General features: G+C 41.6%; 1 protein-coding gene across 1 annotated transcript in view; it reads left to right on the forward strand.

Annotated features, from left to right (window-relative positions):
• The window catches only part of CACNA1C (calcium voltage-gated channel subunit alpha1 C), a 1,013,247-nt gene extending 1,001,232 nt beyond the window's left edge, over positions 1-12,015 (forward strand). The window contains exons 41-45 of the mRNA XM_044679095.1: positions 5,391-5,519; positions 6,178-6,275; positions 7,643-7,746; positions 10,043-10,384; positions 11,716-12,015. Coding sequence (XP_044535030.1) covers positions 5,391-5,519; positions 6,178-6,275; positions 7,643-7,746; positions 10,043-10,384; positions 11,716-12,015 — 973 coding nt within the window. The remainder of the gene's footprint in view (positions 1-5,390; positions 5,520-6,177; positions 6,276-7,642; positions 7,747-10,042; positions 10,385-11,715) is intronic.
• Positions 12,016-17,195: the final 5,180 nt, after the last annotated feature.

A 17,195-nucleotide genomic window follows, 5' to 3' on the forward strand; every position in this document is an offset into this window, starting at 1 on the left:
TCTCACTCCACTGAGCTACCCAGCTGCCCTTTCTTTGTATATATTAAAGAGTCAGTAAGGGAGGAGTGAATCAGGATTAATTTTCTCAAGGAGGTTTGAGCTTTGAAGAAAGCTAGGTATTCCTCAGGGTCAAAATGAGGAAGGAAAGTATTTGCACAAAGATAAGAATATAAAAAAATGTCATGATGTAGAGAACCATATTTAACTGAAATGAATGTCTAAGGACAGCAGTGATAGGCAAAAGCTAGATTTTAGAGGGTTTTAAAAGTCAAATAAAAGAGTCTGTATCTTACTGAGGAATATTAATACTGAATTGTGATATTTATATGAAATCATTTTCCTCTTCAAAGCCCTCTTCAAAGTCAGGCTGAAACAGTCTGCCTCTAGGCCTCCACTTCCACCCAAGCTATCAGACTTGGTTGGGACCTTCTTTTTTCTGATGTTAATATCTTAATAGGATTATAGCCAAGGCTGATCAGCCATGATGAATTTTGACCCATTTTGAAAGTAAGATGAGGCCTGTAATGTGGCTGGGGAGCTGGCATCTTCCAGGATAAGGCAAAGACCTGCCTCTCCTGTCATGAAGTAATAAGGGAGGAGTTGAAGTCTCTTAGTCCTTCTCCTCCTTTGAAATATCCACCAATGGGGACTGTCAAGGGAGGCCCTAAGGTGGAACTGTCAAGCCAATCAGAAAGAGAATCTGACTCCCTTTCTAAGCAAAAGAAAGGACTCACTCTGTCTCTTTTTTGTGGAGGGAGGCTAAAGAAAAGGTACTGTTTTTTATTAATGGAAATCTCATTAATAAACCCATTAATTAGCAATTAACCCATTAAGAACAATTAACAATTAACAACAAATTAACAAATCCATTAATAAACAATGTTATTCATTGAGAAATGGCCTCATAGTCTTCATTGATTAAAATTCCAATGCTACATTATCCTATGGGCTATAAGAAGCCACTAATCAGGGGAGTGACATGGTCAAGTCTTATACTTTTAAGAGTATCAGTTTAGCACTGGGATAAAAGATGAATAGTCAATGAGAGTCCTGAGGGAGAGAGACCAATTAAGAGGCTATCAAAGGGGCAGCTGGGTGGTCCAATGGATTGAGAGCCATACCTGGAGATGGGAGGTCCTGAATTCAAATCTGCCCTCAGACACTTCCTAGCTGTATGACCTGGGGCACATCACTTAACCCCTATTGCCTAATCCCATTGTGGCAAACCTATGGCACACATGCCAGAAGGGGCACTCAGAGTCCTCTCTATGGGCATGTGTGCTATTGCCCCAGCAGAGAATTCACCAGAATTTGTTACTAGAAAGCCAGAAGGATATGAGACCAGTCTGCTCCCCTCTCCTTCACCTGAGGACATTTTTCACATTACCCACCCCTCTAAAAGGCTCACCATCACTGACCTAGCCCTTTCCATTCTTCTGTCTTAGAACCAATATTTAGTATCAATTCTAAAACAGAAAGTGAGGGTTTAGATTTTTTTAATTAAAGAAAAAAAGGCTATTGTAGCAGTCCAGGTGAGAGGGGATAAACTAAGATGGTGCCTATGTGAATAAAGAGAAGAGAACCATTACAAGATATATTATAGAAGCTGAATTGATAACACTTGGCAATTGTTTTGGATGTAAGGAATGAAGGAGAAGAGTCAAAGATGACTCTGAGGTTATCAACTTGAGTACCCTGCACAGAAATAAGAAAGTTAGGAATATGAATGAAGGGTGAAGTGTGGAGAACAGAGGAAATACTGGGTCCTATTTAAGACTTGTTGAGTTTAAAATGCCCACTCAGAATTGCTCATTGGCTATGGGAGGGGGATGGAAGGAGGGAAGGGAAAGAACATGAATCATGTAACCATGGAAAAATATTCTAAATTAATTAATTAAACAAAATCTTTCAAATCACAAAAAAATGCCCACTTGGGTAGCTGGGTAACCTAGAAGATAGAGCATACAGCTTGGAATCAGGAAGATCTGAGTTAAAATCTGGCCTTAGTCACCAGTTGCATGACCCTGGACAAGTCACTTAACTTCAAATTCTTTAATTATAAAATGGGTTTAATGCCACTTCTTCTCAAGGTAATTGTGGAAATCAAATGAAATAATATTTGTAAAGTGCTTAACATAGTACCTGCTATATAATAATCTTGTTTCCTTCCTTCCACTGGACAGCTGGTTGGAGATGTCCAGTAGAGGGATGGTGTTGAAGTACTGGATTCCATAATCTCATATGAGCTAGGAATAAACACAAAGAATAGGGATTCATCTGCATAGAGATGATAGTGATGAGACCATCAAAAGAAAGGATGTGGAAAGAAAAGAGAAGATAACCTAGAACAGAGGTCTCAGGTACATCTTCTTAGGAGACAGGAGCCTCCAACAAAAGGAGCCTGAGGAACAGTCAGACAGAAAGAAGAATGACTGGTGTCACAAAAACCAAGGGAAGAGAGTATATAGGTAGAGGAAATGGCCAACAATGTTAAATGTTGCAAGATGTCAAGAAGGAAAAGCACTGAGAAAAGACCATTGAACTTGGTGATGACCTCTTGGTCATTGATAACCTTAATGAGAGGAGTTTCAGTGGAATGATAAGATCAGAAGACAGATTACTCCCAAGGCTAAAAAAATGTGTCTAAGGTGTGAAAGTGGAGGTGACAAGTAGAGACAATTTGTTTCTTTTCTCAGAATTTGGTTGTAAAAGGGAAGAGAGACTTAGGACAGGAGCTTGAGGGCATAGTAGACTCAAATGAAGGCTTTCAAAAGAGATCCTTACATATTTATAAACAATAGAGAAGGATCTAGTGGGTTTGGAGTTGAAATGTGGAAAGAAAGAATTCAAACTCATCCTTTAAAATCCAACTTAAAGCCACTTCCTCCTCTTTACCTAAATCTCCCTCCCAGTAATAACATTTTCCTCTTCAGACCTCCTGGATTTCAAATTGTTTTGCACTGACTTCTTACTTCATTTCCCTGGAAGATTCTGTGGCTTTAAGCCCTTGGAAAGTTCTCCCTGTACTTCTTTTCCAAACCACTTTTCTGTTCAAAAGTTTAGCCTCCCAGAAGCATATTCAGTAGATGGTTAAGTCTGATTCTAACTTTGCTTGAAACTCAGCTACTTCACTTGTTTTTCCAAGTCAGCATCTGGGTCCTGTCTTTCCATCAGCCTTAGTATTAGTAACCCATCATTTTCAGAGCCTGTCTGTATTTCATCAACTGCGTCCCACAGCCAGAAGCAGACTGCCTGCCATCTGTCTTCCTTTCAAACTTAGACCTCCATCAAAGTTCCTGTCCTTCTTCTAAGGGAAGCTTTCAGCTTACAGTTCATTTACAGAGCAGAGAAATATTGGATCAGGTCTTTCCTCGTTGCAATTGCCATTGATTTTCCCAGCTGGTAGAGTGGTTAGACTTTGGACATGGTGTTAGGAGAGACAAATATGCCATTTACTCTTTGACCTCGGAAAATCATTTAATTTTTCTAAGCCTCTATTTCCTCACCTAGAAAACAGACATAATAAGATCAATAAAAATTCACATTTATATACATTATCTCACTTGAATCTCACAATTACCTTATTAGACAGGTACTAGAGCTATTATTATCATCCTCATCACAGATAAAATAACTAAGCCTCAAAAAGATTTTTAAAACTTTCCTATGGTCACCCAGCAAGTGTCAGAGGTGAGATTTGAACCCAGGTCTATCCTGACTCCATTTCCAGGGCTTTATCTATCACATCATGCCATTTCCCTACCTCACAGCGCTGTTGTGGGGTACACCATTTGTAAACCTTAAAAAACATTATGTAAATGTGAGCTACTTATTATTACCACATAACGCAGCTGCCTTCAAAAAAATGGCCTACCAGAATCTTAGCATTACAATTTTAAAATATAGCTGGGGCAGCTAGGTAGCACCATGTTTAGAGTGCCAGATCTGGAGTCATGAGGACCTGGTTCAAATCTGGCCTTAGAAACTTTCTAGTTGGGTGACCTTGGGCAAGTCATTTAACCCCAATTGCCTAGCCCTTGCTGCTCTTCTGTCTTGGAACTGATACTAAGACAGAAGATGATGAATGAATTCCCTGACATGTTTGCATTATTTGAATTCACACTGCCTATTTGCACTGGTCTGTACTTTGTAATCTTATAGCATTGCCTAAGGTACTGGTGGAGAGGAAAGGAATAGAATAAGCATTTATTAAGCATTTATGATGTGCCTGAGACTGTGCTAAACTTTTTACAAATATCTTATTTGTTCCTCACTCTTTGACCTCACATTGCCATTATGATTCCTATTTTATAGCTGAGAAATGAAAGAAGACAGAGGTTAAGTGACTTGCCCAAGGCCAAAGGGCTAATAAGTGGATAAGTCTGCATTTGAACTCAGGTCTTCCTCACTCCAGACCCAACACCACCTAACCGTGATTTGTCCAGGGTCACACAGCCAATATGGGTCAGAACAAGGAATTTTCCCCAATTCTTCTTGACTTCAGAGACAGAGAATTCTAGAAGATGGCATCGCCCTATTCTCAGCAGAAAGAGTACTCCAACTTAGCTCCTTGTTCCCCCATTTGACCCTTTTCCCAAGTTGCTCTCACCTTCAGGTCAATAATGCCCAATGAGAGGAGTCTCCTCCTCCAATAAGAGCTGTGTTAGCTATGCCCAGATAAATGCCTGCTTGTGCAGAGAGGAGGAACATTTCTTCCCCTACCCTGCAGGAAGGCGTGTGTTAGAAGCAGAGGTTGGGGATCTTCTTAGGGTGCTGTCCTAAGGTTCTCAAATCGAGTTTGGCTTCACAAAGCCTTTTCACATCTATTTTCCCTTTCATTGCAACTGCTGTGAGGTAGATAGGACAAGCATTGTTACACTTATTTTGCAAAGGGAGGATCTGAGGCATAGAAAGGGAAGAGACTGGATCAATATGCTAGTGATAGAGCCAGGACAGAAATCAGGGGATCCCATCTCAAAGACCAGGAGTTAGCTGTCTTTCTACAACTTGACTGTATCCTCTTTCTAGAATCCATGTGCTACGTCTCTCATGCTCATTTCTTTTCTTTTTTCTTTTTTTTTTACCCTTACTTTCTATCTTAGTAACAATTTTAAGACAGAAGGATGACAACAGCTTAACAAACAGGGTTAAGTGACTTGCCCAGGGTCATACAACTAAGAAGTAAGAGTCTAAGGCCAGATTTGAGCCCAGGTCCTCTTGACATCAGGTTTGGCTCTCAATCCACTGAGCCACTTAGCTGCCCGTCATATTCATTTCCTATGAAAGGAAGAGGTCACGGTGGAAATGTCTTTCTTTTTTTATAATCTCTAGAATATACCTTTTGCCCAGGATTATTTTTTTTTATTATCTTGTGTTTTCTGGCTCCATAGGTACCACTCCCGGGACAGCCGGATAGCCATGGTGTGTCCAGAGGAGGCAGCCCCCAACAAGACCTATGAAGGGAATGTGAATGAGGACACAGAATACTGCAGTGAGCCCAGCCTGATCTCCACTGAGATGTGAGCCCAGGGGTCCTTTGCCCAAAAGGGTGGCACCATCCCATGTCAGAGAAAAGTTCAGCCTAGGAATGAAGGGCTGTGGGTGTCAAAGACTGGTGAAATTCTTCTTCTGGGCTGCCCAGCGTAATTGGGGCAGGTTGTAGAGGCTAATGAGCTCCATAGAACATGTGTGTTGATTTGGTGGCACAATGTACAACTCAGCAGCAGAAGTACTGGTGAGCGAGGAGTGGACAGAGATTCTGGTAAAACAAGAGTTTGTCCATTGCTCTCCTGAGAAGCTCATGTAACAGATAGACTGGATAGGCTTTTGAAGGAAAGGTTGATGTGGCAATCGAGATAACTACTTGGTCAGATTGCTGCATCATGAGACGTGGACCCCAAGGTGAGTTAAGTGGCAAAAGCAAGTTGGAGAACTCCTACCAATCAAGTCAAGCAAATAGTGCCCATGTCAGGTAACAAGGCAAGAGATCCAGTGTTAGCAACTCATCCCTACTCCCTCCTTTACCTTGAAAAAGCACACCAAGTACAGATTCCTCAACAGATCATTTAGCAAAACCAACATTGCTCTCTGGGGTTGTCTGAGCCTGAATAGGAGCTCACACAATTCTTCTTCATGGCTTGGCCTCTGCAAGCAAACCCTGAGTTTTCTTTGTTCTAGGTTATCCTATCAGGATGATGAGAACAGACAGCTGACACCACCAGAAGACAAGACCAGGCAGTCTACAAAGAGAGGATTCCTCCACTCTGCCTCACTAGGTAACTGATCATGCCTTCTCCCCTTGCTGTGACCAGACATCCCCAAAGGTTCTTTCAGTAGGGGGCCTGAGGTACGGTACTATCCCGGGAACCCTCACAACTTCATTCCTTGCCTCCCCCATTCCGTGATATATGTAAAGGTAGCTTGAAGGGAAAAGAAGGAAGGCATAGAGAAGTTATAAAGTTGGCACCTTTGGGTGAATTAACTGACAATAGTTTTTCTAAACTAATTTAAACACTGAACATTTTTTGAGCTTGAATATACTGACACATGGGGCAGCTAAGTGGCTCCGTGGATCGAGAATGAGGTCTAGAGATAGGAAGTCTTGGGTTCAAATCTGGCCTCAAACACATCCTACCTGTGGGACCCTAGGCTTGTTACTTAACTGTTATTTCCTCATCCTTACCGTTCTTTTGTCTTGGAACCAATACACAGTGTTGATTCTAAGTTGAGAGGCAACGGCTTTAAAAAAGAAAAGAAAAAAATCTATTGACATGATATTGGCCCTATGGAAGAAAATATTTAGAAACTGTGAAAGAAAATTAAGGGTTGAGTCTATTTTCTTTTTTTTTTTTTAAGATTTCATTTTCCCAATTATGTATAATAACATGGTTTTTGAATTGATAAGTTCCAAATTGCCTCCCACCCTTCCTTCTCTCTCCACTCTCAGACATGAAAAGCAAATTGATCTAGGTTACATGTGCATGATCATGCAAAACATATTTCCATATCGGTCATCATTGTGATAGAATATTAAGTCTCTTTTCATACTAGAATCTTGCGTTCTCTACAAGTACTTGTAATACATACATTCTTTTATACTTACAATTTTAAGAGGGGAATTTTTCTCCCAGAAATCTGTTTACATTCAGCTACATTTTCCATAAAACATAACTGGATAATTAGGCCTAAAACCATTCCATTTCTACATGTCCTCAACTGTATTAATATAAAAAGCCTTTCCGCTTGTTTTTTCTGTCTACTTCAGGTTGTGCGTAATCCAGTCCTCCTCCCTGGGATCCCAGGATAATACTACCCAAGGCACTTTGGGCTAGCTGGGAAAAGATCTAATCAGAGTCAGGCACACCACTGTAGAAATTAGGCAAACTCCCAAGCTGTTGAACCACTGGACAGAGCTTCCAGGGACAAGGCTTCAGAGGGATGGGGTGTTGGAATTTAAAAACCCTCTGCAAAATGTCACTAAGCATCAAAGCTAAGGGTGGGAGAATAGGTGGAGCTTAGCAACCAGCCATTACTGGCTACACTTACACTTTCCAGAAAGACCTGGAATGTCTTATGAGCCATCAAGAAATCCTCCTGGGATGATAAAAACCCTGACACTAGTGCATTGGGATTGGTATTGCAGGTCGGAGAGCCTCCTTCCACTTGGAGTGTCTAAAGAGACAAAAGAACCAAGGAGGAGACATTTCTCAGAAGACAGTGCTGCCCTTGCATCTGGTTCATCACCAGGTAACCATCCTAGAAAAGTCACAGCCCACTGGGCTAAAGAGCCCCTAAGAGCTCAGTCTGTGAGCAATTCCACAGGGGTGAAGCCCTTCAACAGAGTTTCCACTAGCTTGTACCTACACAGACACAGCTTTATCCCTTCCTCTGTAAGAGTGGTAAAGGCAGAGAATGCTCTAAAAAGATGTCATCATGTTATCAACAGAAAGGTGGCCCTACCTAGAGTTAGGACTCTTGTTTACTAATCTTCTTAGCTCTGAGACAGAATGCATAACCCTAAGCAAGTCATCTCATCTCTATAAATCCTGCTTTTCTCATCTTATAAAAGAGGATAATATTTGCACTAATATTAGTCAATCAATAAGTATTTATGCCAGGCACTACACTAAGCTGTTGTGAGGTAAATTTGTTATGAACTTTCAAGTACTATAGACAGGCAGCTAGGTGACTCAGTGGATAGAGAGCAGGCTAGAGACAGAAGGTACTGGATTTCAAATCTGACCTCAGATACTTCCTAGTCGTGTGACCCTAGACAAGTCATTTAATCCCCATTGCCTAGCCCTTACCATTTTTCTGCCTTAGAACTGATACTTGTATTGCTTCTAAGGTAGAAGGTAAAGGGTAGGGGGGAAGGAAGGAAGGAAGGAAGGAAGGAAGGAAGGAGGGAGGGAAGGAAGGAAAGAAGGAGGGAAGGAGGGAGGGAAGGAAGGAAGGAAGGAAAGAAGGAAGGGACGGAGGGAGGGAGGGAGGGAGGGAGGAATAAAATTGATTCTTACTGGGAAACTGTAATGGTGAAGCTCTCCTAAAGTTTACAGAGCCCCTCAAATTGGTAATCCCTGATAAAGAGCTGCCACAAGGAAACACTTAGAGTAGGGCCACCAATTCTCCCTAAGTAGGAGGGAACCCTAGTAAGGAAACAAATAGCACTTGTTTTTTTATAATGTTTCTTAACTTGATCTTAATTTAAATAACACTAGAAAGCTCTCATTAGCTTTTATTCCCCTTTTTAATTTAAAAAAAGTTGTCATTTTTTCCCCAAGATACAAAGATTTTGCCCTTGCATAAAAAAATAGCACTCAGAACAATGAGACAAGAACTTGCAACAACTTGGTATCAGTGCAATTCAACAAACTTCTATTAAGCCTCTCCCATTAAGAAAGATAACAAGAGTCCCTGTTCTGAAAGAATCTATATGCTAGTAGCAGGAAAAGTATAGTTTGAGGGAAGTTAAATATAGAGGAAACACCAATAGTGTGTAATTAGAATTGTGTACCCTTGAACTACATAACTACATTTCCCAGCATTCCTCTTTCATCCCCACGTTACATCCTAACATTTGGTAGGTAAGTTTGTGTAGCTCTGTGCTTTCTCTCTCTCTCTCTCTCTCTCTTTCTCTCTCTCTCTCTCTCTCTCTCTCTCTCTCTCTCTCTCTCTCTCCTCCCACTTTTCTTGGTCTGGGAAACTGCTCTTTACTGATGGTTTTTACTTTCCTCTACTTCAAGTGATTATTAATAAATCTTATAAAATATAATACTTGGAGTATTGGATATTCATTTTTAATCTTAGAATAGCAAGGAGGTTTCATGGAGAAGGTGAGGCCTGAGTTAAACTTTGAAGGAAGATAAGGCTCATGAGAAGGAGTGATGAGGAGAGAATACATTTCAGGGACAAAGAATAAATTTGTGGAAACATGCAGAGGTGGGACATGGAGCTTCATAATGGTCCAATTGGGGTAGAGAAGTTAAGATAAGCACTAGGAACCAAGTCAGGGAAGGTACATAGGAGCCAAGTTGTTGAGGTCCGTCAATGCCAGTAGGAGCTTTCTTTCTGAGGAAAAAGAAAGTCAGTGGCACAGGACATGATGCCAAGTTCTCTCCCTATGTTGCCACAGATCATCCTTCATGAAGATTGAACTACTCTTCCCATGCATTCAAGCAGAATTGGCCTTTTTTTATAACTAACTACAAGACATAAAGAAAACAAAGTCCAAGTTTGGATTGGGACATGAACAAGTAGAAAGTTAAATGAGATTTCTATGACAATGTGATGCTGCAATAGCAGAGGACTTGATTAATTGCCAGATGAGTGGCAGAGCTAACCTCCTCAAGAGTTCAGAGGAAAGAGAGGTCACTCAGGACTGGTAAGGGAGGAGGAGGGATAAAAATAGGGGACATCTCAGGTGGACATCTCAGGGATGTGGAATCATATTAACATCTCATCTGCAGTTTCCACCTGGTAAAACAGGAGATCCACAATTTCCGGTCTTCATTCCTAACCATAGTTGCATCCTTTGTGTCCACAGGCATTGGCAGTGACAGGCCTCAGCCCTCTCCTTCAGAGAAGCCATTCTCCAAACACCACATTCCCCAGGCCAAGTGCCACCCCCCCAGCAACTCCTCATGGCCAAGCCTGGCCCCTGCAGCCCATTCCTACACTGTGGCTAGAAGGAGCAGAGTCTGTCGAGAAGCTCAACAGCAGCTTCCCATCAGTCCACTGCAGCTCCTGGTATGCAGAGAATGCCAACTGTGGAGGCAGCAGGGGCAGCACCTCCCGGAGAGCCCGGCCAGTCTCCCTCACTGTGCCCAGCCAGGCTGGAGCAACTGGCAGACAATTCCATGGCAGTGCTAGCAGTCTAGTTGAAGCGGTATGTGGCATCAACCCCAGAGGGAGCAGGGGAGGGAGAGGCGATGACGATATTCTCAGCAGTCAATGGAAATGGAGAGGATTTCCCAGGCATCTTCAGAGAGGAGAAAAGAAAATATCAGGATTAATTCAGCTCTTTCCAAAAGGAATTGGATATAAACTCAACCAAAATAGCCTTGACCCTTACATTAGCCTTAGAATGCTACCCTGATCCCTATGGGAAAAAGGCTTGTCCACTAGTCAGTTTCCTTTGGGAGTAGTGGGTAATCAGAAGGAAGGCTTTTCAGATTTATGAAGGAATCTGACTGACCAAGAGAGCCCTGATACAAAATACAGCAAAGCTAAATTTGCTAAAATTGCCAAGCATCTCCCAAAACACAGGAAGTAGTTTAGAAAGGTAACTAGGTCAAATTATGTCTCCTGGGAACATAGTGAGATGGCATGTGCTGTTGTAAATAATCATTTTTATTATTATTATGGCCTCTCTTACTAAAATATTGGAAGCTACCAAATAACACATAAGTTATAATAGGCTTCTAGGAACTTGGAACCAGTGCCTCCATTCCGGACTCCAAGTGTTAAGAATATAAGAAATAGAGGGAAGCTAGAGGGCTCAGCGGATAGAGAGCCAGACCTGGAGATAGGAGGGTGCTAGGTTCAAATGTGGCTCAGGCATGTCCTAACTGTTTGACCCTGGGCACATCACTTAGCCCCAGTTGCCTAGCCCTTACTACTCTTCTGCCTTGGAACTAATACTTGTATCATTTCTAAGGCAGATGGTATGGAGTTGTTGTTTTTTAAATAATGATAACAGGAAACATTATACAAGGTTCTTCCCAGCATGGGCCAGTAGTCCATCTAGAGCAATCTCTTTCTACTTTCTAGCTCTGCGACTCTCTACGAGTCTGGGATTCTATGGCTTAAGTAGCTAGTAGAGAAAATGAATGTCAAGTGTAGCCATGACCTGATACAATGGAAAGGATTCTGGAATTAGATCTGGCCCCGAGTTCAGATCTCATCTCTGTTGGTTACTGTGTATAACCTCGGAAAAAATCCATTGGCCACCTTTGGGACTCAGCTTATTCAACCATAAAAACGAGGAGGTTGGTCTAGATGATCTCCAAAGTCCCTTCCAGCCTTAGGTCTATGAGCACAGGGTATGGGTTGATGGTCCCAGGTCCCTATGCCCCTAAAAAGTTCCTAGGAGCTTAACATAAGCTGCAGGCAACCAGAAAAAATACTCTATCACTATAATTCTGAGGAAAGAAGCTTTCCCCCTATAATGATTTCCTTCTTTGTTTCTTGTATCTTCTCTTTCTATCTCCTCCTCAGGTCTTGATTTCGGAAGGACTGGGGCAATTTGCTCAAGATCCCAAGTTCATCGAAGTCACAACCCAAGAACTTGCTGATGCCTGTGATATGACAATAGAGGAAATGGAGAATGCGGCTGACAATATCCTCAGTGGTAGCAGCAAGCAGAGCCCCAATGGCAACCTATTGCCTTTTGTTAACTGCAGGGACCCGGGGCAGGACCAAGCAGGTGGTGAAGAAGAAGAGGGAATGCCCAACCCCGAATGTCAAAAGAGTGAGGAGGAACTCCAGGACAGCAGGGTTTATATCAGCAGCCTGTAGTTGCTGGAGCTGTCATGATTCGGGGTTTTTTTTAATTTGTTTCAATGTTCCTAATAGGTTCGTTTCAGAAGTGCCTCACTGTTCTCGTGACCTGGAGTTAACCGGAACAGCGTTCTTCATTCATTTCTGTTGGGATGAGAGACAGAGTTGGGTGGTGATGAGAGAGAGCTTTTCAGGGGAAAGAGAAGCAACAACCCCAGTCCACAGGTGTAGAGTGGTGAGGAGGTGGAAGAATAAGGGAGGGAGGAGGAAGAGAAGAGGTACCTTACCCCCTCCTTACTTCAGGCCCTATACCAGAAAGGGACAGCTGCCTACTGTGCAAGAAGGGAAATATCATTTCCTGTGGGCCACCCTCACCAAAAGGACCCTGCATCAAACGGGTGTCTTTCAACTTTGCTTGTAAAAAAATCATTTTTGCACATATTCTGTATGAGCCTCACTGTCTCCATAGAGCCAGGGCCCTATGGATTTGGAAAAGGAAATGGCGGCATGACTTCTGCCGAAGATCCCAACACTTTGCCAAAGGGGGAGGAAGAAGAGGAAGAAAGAGATGGCAGGAGAAGCTTTTAGGAGGGAGGAGCAGGAGGGTGGAAGGGGGAGTGCCTAGAGATGCTACAAACCAAGACTCCTAGGAGGTTGGGTCATGCCCACCCCTTCAGGTTGGGGTCACATTGCCTGCACAAGTCACATAAAGCTTGCGCTAGCAGTGGTGCTGAGAAGTCAAGGCTTATAGGGGGTTGGCACTGCCCACCAATGTAGCTCACCTTACAAAGTAAGGTGGCACAGGGCTTCTGTAGAGTGCTCATTTGTTTTTGCCATTTTGATATTTTTCTTGGCAGCATGTTCCAGTTTCCATTTTTAATTTTGATTTCTGAGGGTTCAGGGAGGAGGGAGAGTGTTTACGGGGCTTTTTAGCCACCCACCTTATCATTTTCACTTTGGCAAATGTAAATCAGGTTTGGTTTCATTGTATTATTTAAACAGTTGTGTTCTTGTTTATTTTTGGTGATGATGGGAGGAGGGGTTCTTTTTCCCCATTGGAGTTTCATTAGAAGGAGAGTTTTACCAACATTTGTGTATGCCCAAGACTTTATTATTTTCTTTCCTTTGATAATAACAGAATCCTCGGGGGTGGGTGGGATGGGGTGTTTTGTTCTATAACTTAAAGATAGTAGGCAGTGCACTCAGTGTAATCTTGCACATGTGAGTGCTTGAGTTGGGTTCATTTTCAATTGGATGTGCTCATGGAGGCCAGAGATAGAGGGGTGTGTGTGTTTGTGTGTGGGTGTGTGGGTGTGTGTGTGTGTGTGTGTGTTGATGTGCCTAATAGGTTGAGCTGGGTGACACTGCATGGGCGTGTATGTGTATGTATGCGGGCATGCATGTGCAGTTCTCCACTCTTTGGTTTAGCCCTACAGGGAGATCCGATTCTGGGGCCATTTGAATGCAAAAACAAACCACTGTCTCTGTTTCTGAAAGGGAAATCAGTAACTCTCTGCATTTTCTGTTCCACAAGATATGCAAAAACAATGCAATAATATTAATTTTAACTATAGTTGTGAGTCATGTTGGCATTAAAACTGTATAGAAATGAAAAACAACAACAGTAACTTAAGGGGGGAAAAACAACCCGAGAAGGAGTTTTGCTTTGATATATATTCCATGTGATGTTTTATTGCATTGATAATGTTTCTGTTGAAGAAACCGTAATACTTGAATTCAGGTCAGTTTCAGTATTTTTCAAATATTTTTTTAAAACTGAATTGCAATTGTGCCAAGCAAATATAATGAATTGAATTAAGTTTGTTTTCGAATTCACTTCTTGTATATTTGGCTGCATGTAAAGTAAACCATTTTGTATTTGGAGCGTGATAAGCTTTCCCTGTGGACTCTTTAAATGCTTTTTTGCGTATAGTTGGGGAAGGGGAAAGATTTTTTTTTTTCGTGTGTACAATAAGCAAAAGCATTACTGGAGTAAGCAGCTATTCTGCGGTTCTCAGCTGGATGGGTTGGAGATGACCGATTTTGCATATCTTGTGCTCTCTTTTCCCTCTTTCCCCCAAGAATGGTGCAGTTGGAAAGTTTAGTGCTGAACTCGGCTTTCAAAACCAGGACCTTTTTATTCCCATCTTTACCTTCTCCAACCTTCTTAGATCCTCTCAATTGATGCTTTTCCTCCAAGATCAGTCATATCCTTCATGCCTGGCTTTCCATTCTACTCTAGCTGAATTAACATCAGCATCATTCCCCCATGCCACCCTCAGCTAAGGAGGTGGCTAATGTTTCTTTTAAGTCCCTTAGCAGAAACTTTGCTTTCCAGCTTCCTGGGCATATTATACTAGAGAAATGACGTTGACTGAGAGATGAGAATGCTAGGAAGTAACTTAGTGCAGTCACTTCAAGATGCCCTCCTTTCAAACACTTACAGTAATGCCTTGAGTAAGACCTGGACTATGGTCACTGCTTCCATCCTAAAGACTAAATTACTCTACTCCCCCTCACGTTCTGCCATCAAGGAATTATCCTGGACTAACCGATGCTACCAGAAAGCGACAAGCTAGACCTGTGGAGTTAGAGCAGGCAGAGTGTCTTGGAAAGAAGAAAATGTGCTAGACACGTATTATTCTCTGGCCTTTGACATCTGCCTGAAATACCTTTGTGTTTCCCAAAGTTTGGCCTGGAAAGGAGCCAAATTAGGCCCTTTGATTCTTGAATCTTTTCCAGTCACCAGTTCTCTTTCAGTCCTTCTTATGAACAATGTGGGTTAGAAGTTGAAATTTGTAAAAGTTCCTTCTACGGAAAGGATGAGTCTTCCTACCATGTAGGACTCAGGAAGGATCTTAAAAGAATCAAGAATCATTTCCTGAAGAAGAAGCCCTGCTAGATAAAATCTTCAGCTCCATTTTTAGTCCAAATTGGATTGAAAAATGAGCTGAAGGTATGGGTGTTTCCTCACGCCCATCTTATTTAAGCTTTCTGGTCTGATTTTTTGTGACATGCAGGTTTTTTGGAGATATCCTGTGGCCACTTCCCTAGAGTAACTTAGGATCTCGGGTCTGATCAGATGAGGAACTCATTAGGGCTTGATATACTTCCCATACAATTGGTCCTCAGATAAAAAATGGAGATCTTATAGGATTATGTTGATCTTTTTATGCTGTTTACTGATTTTCTTCTTCAGGAATTCTCAATCAAGTAATTAACTCATTATAATATATTATGAGACTATTAGGTTAGCACTCATGTCAAATTATAGTATTCTATCCACACTCTTGAGTCCTTCCTAGAGTTCCAAGAAAACCAGAATAACTCAATTCTATACCCTACAAGGCAATGGCAGTGATAATAATACCTGACCATATGATTATACTGCCCTAATAGAAAGAAATTCACCCTTTCTAGATCAATGGATTCTAGATTCTGTCTGATCTTCACCGTCTCCATAGAGCCATGGGTCTTTAACCTGATTTCATGGTCTGCCAATCTTATAATAATCATCATAGTTTGGTAAAAATCTGGATCCATCCAAGAAGAAAACCATGTTTCATTCTTCCCATGATAAAATAGAAACCCCACTTGTGACCCAGAGACTAGATACCATCTTGCAGGATATATTTACCAGCCCTTTGTACATTCATCTAGAGTGACAGAAATAAATTCTCTAATGGCTGAAGATGGTAAGAGCTTTTAGAGGTATAGACTAAGGTCCAGAAACCATATTTCCTTTTTAGCTATTGACTGGAGACCTACTTCAGAGAGTTAAAGGAAAGACTCTTTTGTTCCCGTATAAATCAGTCTTCTAAATTGTCTCCCATGGCTACAAGATTTCTTTGGTCTAAAGGTAAAAATGAAACTCATTGTTATGATTTAAGTTCATTGATGAAAACTTCCATAACTTGAATCAATTAATCCTTACTGCCATGTGCCCCGCTCTGTCAAATTAGTAAACATTCATACTTTTCAGGGACTGTGGTCCTTGCGGTTCTGACTGAGGAGTAAGACTATCAGGATTCTCTCTTTTCTCCCCGTCTCTTCACCTATTTCCTATTTCATCACACATTCCAAATTTCAAGTTCTTCCCTGAAATGTTGCTGCTATCCCATCACCTTATGGCAGTCATCCTTTTCCCACAAGTTCCCTCGATGAGAATAAGAGGATGGGAAAAAAATCCATGTCATTTTTTCAATCCTTTGTGAAAAATGAAAAGCACACTATTTCTTCCTTCAATCATTCAGCAAACACTTATTAATCACCTATTGTGTGCAGAGCATTGCACTAGGCTCTAGGAGAGAGACAGTTTCAATAAGTCATGTTCTCTGCCCTCATAGACCTTATAGTTTTATAAGGCCGAGGGTTGTTTTTAATACAGATCAGTGACTAAATATTGTCCGTCGCTAGTAAGGACAGCACAAGAGAAAACGAAGTTAAAGTGGAACAGAAGAAATTCAGCTTGGACTTAAAGTAAAGCTAACTAGTTGGCAGAAGTTCAACCCCATAGCATCAGGCAGTTATTCAACTCTACAGAATCAGAAGTGATGGCATATCCATTCATGGAAATATGGAGAAGAGAGATCTATGTTATTCTAGAGGTCCTTCTTAAGTCAAAGATTCTTTAGCTATACCAGCCAAAGAAAACCAGTCAAGTCATAAATGGAAAGTTCTGAGACCCCTGGTCTAATCCTGTTCTTTAAGGAAATTGTTTCTACTTCGAGATTCAATATGTACGTAGCTCTGGGCCTACCTCCTCTAGGAAGAGGGAAAAGGTGAAAGTGAAGGATATGGTCTTCTGGCTGAATTAGCTTTCTCAATCTAATTGCTGCACAGAAACCACTATTATGACTTGTAAAGGCCTAAATTGTCTCCTTGGAGGAAAAAAGAAATAAATTATTTCATTCTTGACTTGTCCCTTCATCCTCCTAGCCAAATCAAACAATTTAGAAGGAAATAAACATGTGTGTGCATATATATGCATATATTATATATGTATATGTATTCTTGCCACTGTACTCCCTCTCTTCCCCGGGCTGTCGATTTCTTGGTATTTCTAGAGCACCTCCCGGCCCCCCACATTAGATTTCTTTCTTTCTTCTTCCCCTTCAAGAATGACAGGTGGTAAGAGAGCCTGAATGCACAGAATTCATAGAATTTCCTGTCACCTCAGATCTGGTTGTCCAACAGTT

Source organism: Gracilinanus agilis, chromosome 5 (genome assembly GCF_016433145.1).
Source record: "Gracilinanus agilis isolate LMUSP501 chromosome 5, AgileGrace, whole genome shotgun sequence".
NCBI lineage: Eukaryota > Metazoa > Chordata > Mammalia > Didelphimorphia > Didelphidae > Gracilinanus > Gracilinanus agilis.